Source organism: Punica granatum, chromosome 6, assembly GCF_007655135.1.
Source record: "Punica granatum isolate Tunisia-2019 chromosome 6, ASM765513v2, whole genome shotgun sequence".
In the NCBI taxonomy this organism is placed as follows: domain Eukaryota; kingdom Viridiplantae; phylum Streptophyta; class Magnoliopsida; order Myrtales; family Lythraceae; genus Punica; species Punica granatum.
In genome coordinates this window covers 5,443,134-5,450,677 of record NC_045132.1, presented here as the reverse complement: position 1 = coordinate 5,450,677, position 7,544 = coordinate 5,443,134, and the positions used below count along the sequence as shown (strand labels likewise).

The following is a 7,544-nucleotide window of genomic DNA, read 5'->3' as shown; positions in this document are numbered from 1 at the left end:
GTTTTGTAACAGAAAAAACCATAAGTTTTCTAAAATGTCTCAAAAATGACCTCCGTTATAACTTCCGTCAATTTTTGCTGCTGATGGTGGGTCCCTTTAACAGTCCACGTAAGCTTTAACAGTCCACGTAGGTCACACGTAGGCAAAAATTGACGGAAGTTATAACGGCGGTTATTTTTGAGACATTTTAGAAAACTTATGGTTTTTTCTGTTATAAAACAAAATTTAGGACAAAACTGAGACTTTTTACAAAATTTGGGTTTTTTTTGTAATTTGCCCTAATTTTTATAACTCCTATAAATTAGGAAAAAAAAAAAAGAGCACCAGCAACGAGATGTGGGCATAACTCTAGTTTAAATTGATCCACAACCTTATACGCGGGTAATAACTTGCTATTTAAAGAGCTATAATAAGTTGGGTCGGCTGAGAACCCCTTGCATCTCTTAAAGCTCTTGTCCCGTCTCGACCCTCACTTAATTGGATGGTTTGGTTTAGTGGTTGATGTTTTGGCAGCAAATTTACATCGAGGGCCCGACATAATATTGATCAACCTCCTGGCTACATCCCAACTCAAAATTTAAAAGATATATAAGCAAATTCCCTTCCAATATTATTTGTCAAATCGGTCATGTTTATTGTTACGAAATTGAATAAATGATAGAATATAGCGAGAAAAAAAATTAAAAGGATAAATAAAGCATATGTTCATATTACATCAATATTAACTTTAAAAAAAGAGTAAATTATACTGATGGTCCAAAAAGTTTTATAAATATTTTAATATGGTACAAAAAAAATTTTTGCTACTTAATGGTACAAAATGTTTCAAAGTTGTTTCAGTATAGTACAAACCATCATCTCACCATTGACGCTGTCAAGTTGATGCTGATGGTGCAAAATCGATTTTTGTAGGACATTACATGATGGTGCAAAATATTTTGAAGTTGTAACTTAATCGTACAAATTTTTTTACGTAAGTTATATGATGATGCAAAATTTACAGTCTTGTAAAGGACGGCTTAACGGCGTCAATGGCGAGATGACGGTTTATACTATACTGAAACAACTTTGAAACATTTTGTATCATCAACTAGCAAAAAAAAATTTTTGTAACATATTGAAACATTTGTAAAACTTTTTGGACTACCAGTGCAATTTACCCCCAAAAAAAGCACAAACTTTGACATTTTAAGAATTATTGCACGAATTTTTTTTCTTAACCTATTAATACATAAACTTTCGATTTGATAACAGTTATAGTACGAGATCAAATTTTTCGTTAATTTGGACGGAATTGAAGTCACAGAGGGTACTGGTAACCTTAATCGAAGGGAGGGCGCCGGCGACTCCAATCGGATGGTGATGGTCGGGATTGTGGCTATACCCATCGAAATCGGGAGAATCACCATTTTGAGGGTTCTCCTTATCTTAGGGGTGGGAGCCTCGATTCCAACAATCATCCCCTCTGATTGGAAGCGTCGGCACCATTCATAATCTCGATTTCATCCAAATTAACGAAAAATTTGACATTATGTTAGAATTATTATCAAATTAAAAGTTTGTGTACTTTTAGTTTATGGAAGATAATGCTTAGAATTATTAAAATGTAAAAAGTTTATTTATTTATTTATTTTGTGTTACTAACTCATATCAATACTATAACATAATATGCTGCAGACTGGAAGACCGGGGATGATCCCATTCCACACCCCCCACAGAATGAAAAGACGCATGAATCTGCGATCGAAAGATCATTGCTCCCATCTGTGAACCAGACATTGCCACGTGGATCCTTTTAGTCAAACCGAGCATTGGTAGAATGCCACGTTGATCGGCCCTAGCTCCCATTCGATGTTGCCGCCGCCGGTCACTCACTGTAGCGCAGTCTCATTGCCACCCTTCGGGCCGTTCCGCCCGGAAACGGCAATAGTATGTACGAGAAAATATTACACATCCTAATAAAACATGAAGGTGACATCAAATGTTAACAAAAAAATAATTTTTTTTAAAAAAAGACAGAGATGTTATCGACTTCACATATTAATATGTTTGATTTGAATTGGAGAAACTTCGTGATCGAAACAACTTTATTATTGAGTGAATTAACTTAGCTTGAATTGAATTACTCGAGACCCTTTAGGCCTTATTTGAATTCAAAAATTTGTTTAGCTTAACTCCACTGAACTCCGCTTATCTTCAATTCAACAACACAATTATTACTTTTTTATTTTTTTCAATTCTTTTAACTATTCAATTTAATTTTTAATACTAAATTCTCTTAATTATTTATTACTTTTTTTACAATTTAAAAATACAACTATTACTTTTTTTCAATTATCTATTATTTTCACACTTTTTTTCATAAATCAACGACACAATTAATACAAACCAATTAAAATCAAAATTCGACTCGACTCAATTCTAAAATCAAACATATTCTAATCTTCCCGTTGAAAGAAAAAGAATGTCTGATTTGATTGAAAAATATATACCATCGTGTATTCATTAATCTCACCCTTTTTTTTTTTTTACAACGGACTTATCCCTGCTCATCATGACCTGAGAATTATCTAGATCTTTCTTCCCGAGGCCAAAATTAATAATCTGTGTGTTGATTTGATCCTTGTCTTCACTTTAAATTTTATTTTCAATTATATCCCCGAGAAAATAGTTGCAATTGTCGAAATTTAAACAAATAAAACGCCCCTTGACATGGACAATATTAGGTGCCCCCACTGAGAAACATGCTAATAGAACAAATTAAAACTATCAACACTAGTCACTAGTTTCAACAGTCCTAAGTTAGACATGCGGTGTTTTCCGATAATAGCTAGTCATACAACTTAATCACTTGTAAACAAAATAACAATTTAAAATGGTATCAAAATCAGATACAACTCGGATAAATTTAAGGGTTAGAATCACATCCAATCGACACGCAATTCTTAGCCTTCCCGTGTCTACTCTAGTGCGTTGCCTACACATTTTATTTCGGGGTTCCGCTCTATGCATCACTACACACGTCTTGCTTCGTGACCCGCGTCGCGTTTAACTCCTCATCTCTTCTAGATTATGATTCGCGTGAAGGTGTATATGTTAAGAAACTCCGACGGATAGAAACGTCGTTGTTTGTTTATGGATTTCGAATGGTCCATTCTTCCGAAGGTTTTCCTTTATTTTACGGTCAACAGTTATGTCCTCCATCTTCTCCATTTCACTGAAACAGAACAAGATTCTCTCACAAGAACATCTCCATCTCATCTCAGTGCACACTCTTTCAAGATTAGATTAGAAGACATGATCAGAACACATCAGAGGTTGAAGATCAGCCATTACTATCTATCAACAAAAGCAACCTTACATCCGATCCCCCACCCATATTCACAGACCGACGCAACAGAGGAAGAAACATCATTTGCTTATTCCCCACCCCAAAAAACAAGACGACTAGATTCACTCTCCCCTCTAAGCAGCAGCAGCCTTCTTGGCCCTCTTCGCTGCAGGGGACCTGATGGACTTGGGCTGCTTAGGCTTCGCAGCAGCAGCTGCCTTCTTCGGCTTCTTGGCCGGCTTCTTCGCCGCAGCCTTCTTCGTCGCAGCGGCTCTCTCGGACTTCCTCGTGGTCCTGGGCTTCTTGGGGGCAATTGCTTCGGTCGGCTTCGCCTTGCTCTGTTTCGCTGCGGGCTTCTTCGCAGCCTCTGCCTTTGGGGCCTTCTCCTTCTTCTCAGCCTCAGAGAGCTTGTACGAGGCCTTGATCTTGATCAGCTTCCCCTTGGCTGCGGAGTTCTTCAGCTGGAGGGCTAATGTCTTCCTGAAGTTCGATGGGAGGACGGATTTGTGCTTGTCCTCCATATACTTCGCGATCGCATACGGGCTCGATCCGCTCTTCTCGTTCAGGGCTTGCAGCGCCTCCTTGATCATCTGCAAGTCCCAAAACCAATCAGAAAACTGACCCAAAATTCAACACATGTAACAGGGCCTATTCTGCGAAAATCTCCATTGGAGATTAAAAGGGCACAGCTCAAATGACGTTTATGATTCGTTCATTCAATCATGATCGGAATCTATGATGATACGATTCGATCGAGACTCCCTTTACCTGAAAGTATGGGGGGTGAGAGGCTGCCTTGGGCTTCCGGGGCTTCTTCTCCTTGGGGGCCCTCTGCTTCTTCTCCTTCTTCGCCGGCTCCTCCGCCTGCTTTGGCTGCTGCTCCGCCTCCGCCGCAGCGGGAGCCGGCGGCTGCTGCTCCTCAACGGCGACGGGAACCGCCTCACCTTCTCCGGTGGCCGACATTAGTAGGCTCTTGACTGATACGTAATGGGGAAATCTTGTGCTCTGACGATGATGATGATATGTGATTATGGCTTTCTCGCCATTTATATCAGAGCAACGATCTCTGTGAGCTCAGGAATATCGATTTTGATTGGTCGACTTCTACATTGCGGATTGCCAGCGTGTCGTCAGAGCAATCTAGAACCCACACGTGGAAGAGATCCGAGCGTTGTTTGATAATAAGATTGTAATGGGATGGAATGTCCAGCGTGGCTTTTCCTTTTGCTGCCCCCTACACTTTGGTCACCGCACGAAGATGCATAAGGGGGAGTGTGTTTTTGTGGTGGTTTTGAGACCAATTTTTGTGGGTTATGATTTGATTTTTTATGATGCAGTTTTTTGGGAGTTGAGGTGAGAAAGTTTGGATCACAATGTGGTTCGAACGAGGGGAGATGGTCAAGATTCGAGTGTTATTTCATGCTTTCGAATATAAATAGTCATTTATGTTCTGTATTTTCTTCATTTCCTATCGATACTTCTTTTTCTTTTTCTTTTTTTCCGTTCGTGTCCGTCCGTTGATAAGTTAACAATAGTACAATTCTTACGATCATATGGTCATCAGGTTGATTATGTATTCGCTTAATGACATATCTATACAAAAGAGTTTCATTTGTTGGATAAAAGAATTAGTTACGTTCTTGATCCTTAATACTTGACAAATGGAACTGAAAAAAATCCGTAATTTTGATATATATCGTTTATGGTACTAAATGAGTTGTTTTAAAACTAAAAGAACAGTAATATTACAGAAATTGTTTTCCTTAACATTAACATAAATTGTCTGAGGGGGGGAAAAACTATTAGGAAAGGGGCATCAACTCGATCGGCCTATACGAAGCTAGTGGGTTCATCACTAGTTGGAAGTTTTAGAAGCGAGATTAGCCTAGTCGATGAGCTAATCTAGTTGAGATCGAACTAGCCTCAATTGAGGCCAGAGAGAGGGGATTGCAATTCTTTCGGCTGGTATTGTAAAATTTAAAGAGGGGAGGGCAATGGATGCATTCTATTTCCTTTCTTCTCCTTTGGGGCAGTTTCGTTTGCAGATTTTTAGAATAAGTGGAAACTTTAGACTACACAGAAATTGATCCATTTAACATTTTGCAAAGAATGTGGGATGGAATATGAAACTGTTATATTTGGTAAGTATATTGAATTATTGAGAATATAGAATGTAATTTATGATGTTTTGTATGTAAAATAAATTGATGGAAAATGATTGTTATTTTTCAATAATGATCTTTATTTGGTAATCAAATATATTTAAAAGAAAAATGAGAAATTATGCAGTCATGCTCTGCTCCCAAATATTAGTTGACTATGCTATTCTGCAATTTCTCCCTGTGAGTAGTGGCGATGGAAACACTATCCTATTGCGATATTCGCTTATCGGCTTCTCTCGCTCAGGGGCACGCCTAATCTATTTAAGTACTTGAGCAGCTCGGAGTCGTTGAATAGTAGCAAATGTCCTAGAAATTAATCGGCACGTACTGGTTGTCCGACTGGTTAGGCTCTTTCATAGTCTGAACTTAAGAAAGGCCTTCAACCTAAAGTCAAGCATCCAGTGAGGCTCTTCCTTGAACTCCGATACCTTCCGGGATCGAGAATGAGACGATGTCCATGGCGAACCTGTACTTCTTGTTGTAACCGTTGAACCTAAGAATCTGGGCAATATTCTTATCGAATGGGAGGAGGGCTTGGTCTTGTAATCAACATCAGCATGGCCCTTGAACTACTGCCGCCGGTGCTGCTTTTTGTTGCTACAATGGAGGAATGGAAGAACTTTCAAGGTGGATTAGTGTGATTCGGAAATTAGGAATTGGAGATGAGAAGAGGAATCAAATGGGAGAAAAATCCATTTTACTGGGTTTCTTTTTCGATAGAAAAATCCACGAAACAATTTTCTTGGAAAAACACTTTTCCGCCAAACACCGTTTTTAAATAGGATCAATTTAACACATCCCTTTTTTTGCCTCTTCAACTTTTAATTTTCCTAAATTGGGAAAATTTGTTGGAAAAGAAAATTAAAAAAAAATCAAAAACTTGAAAAAGACTATTTTGTTCCGTTTAAAATACAACACTATATTATAGAAAAAAAAATGCTAGTATATTAATTTAAGTAACTTTTCCTTCCATACATTTACTTCCTTTAATAATTTATCCAAAACTAACCTTCAATTTATCTCCCCCCCCCTTCCTTCCCTTTTTCTTTACTCTCCTCCCTTTCTCTTCCTAAGTGATATACAAACAAATGATTATATGGCTTCGTTTGATTTTTAGATAATTTATCCAACTCTACCCAACTTAACTTTATTTTTTCATGAATTTAATAATATAATATTATTATTTTATTTTTTCTTCAATTTAATAATACTTTCTCACTCATAATTTTTCTTAACTATTTTTAAAATTAATTTTTAATAATAAATTATTCATTTACTTTGATATCTATATGTACATACATACATATTCGCATACATCAATAAATTTATCAATACGCAATTATTACACAAAATCAAGTTAAGTTGAATAATTTATCCAACTCAAAAACCAAACACAAGCTTACAGATTAGTCAAGCATAGCGATCGAGTTCCACGAGCTCCATATGAGGCAACCAATAGGAGGATACAGTGCACGACGTGACCAACCGCTTTCATAGGTATAGTAAGATGAACCTACTTCTACGTGAATTTACTTCGTCATATTAGTTATCGTAAGTTAGGGCAAATTCGTTAGAAAACGAACTTCCACTCGACCCGAGTGATCAAGTCGAAAATACTTGCTAAATCGAAGGACTAGACTAGCGAAAAACTGGCTTTGTATGGTTTTTAAAATAAAAAATTTTATTCTACCAAATTCAACTCTACTCTCCCTCAAATTCAATGCTACAATCATTACTTAACAATTTTCATGCATACTTTTTTTTTCTTAACTATTTTTATAATTAATTTTTTAATAAAAAATTCTCTATATACTTTCACATCTATATATACGTATATATATATTCTCACCCATTCATTTGTCGATATTTACAATTATTGTACAAAATCAAATTAAGTTAGATTATGATCCGATTTGAAAACCGAACACAAGCTAAAAGCATCGCCTCCACAATCGAAAAGAAGTAGAAAATGAGGGTCTCAAATGCACAGTTCTTCACTGGGTCGGGTCGACCGATGCGTCCGTCCTGACCCGACGGTCTGAGTTTAAACC

General features: G+C 37.2%; 1 protein-coding gene across 1 annotated transcript; it reads right to left on the bottom strand.

Annotated features, from left to right (window-relative positions):
- Nucleotides 1-3,194: 3,194 nt before the first annotated feature.
- On the bottom strand, nt 3,195-4,360 carry LOC116211839 (histone H1). Its single transcript, XM_031546367.1, has 2 exons — nt 4,100-4,360; nt 3,195-3,921 (listed from the first exon to the last, which is right to left on the bottom strand). The coding sequence occupies exons 1-2, from the start codon at nt 4,292-4,294 to the stop codon at nt 3,466-3,468; spliced, it is 651 nt and encodes a 216-aa protein (XP_031402227.1). The 5' UTR covers nt 4,295-4,360; the 3' UTR covers nt 3,195-3,465.
- Nucleotides 4,361-7,544: the final 3,184 nt, after the last annotated feature.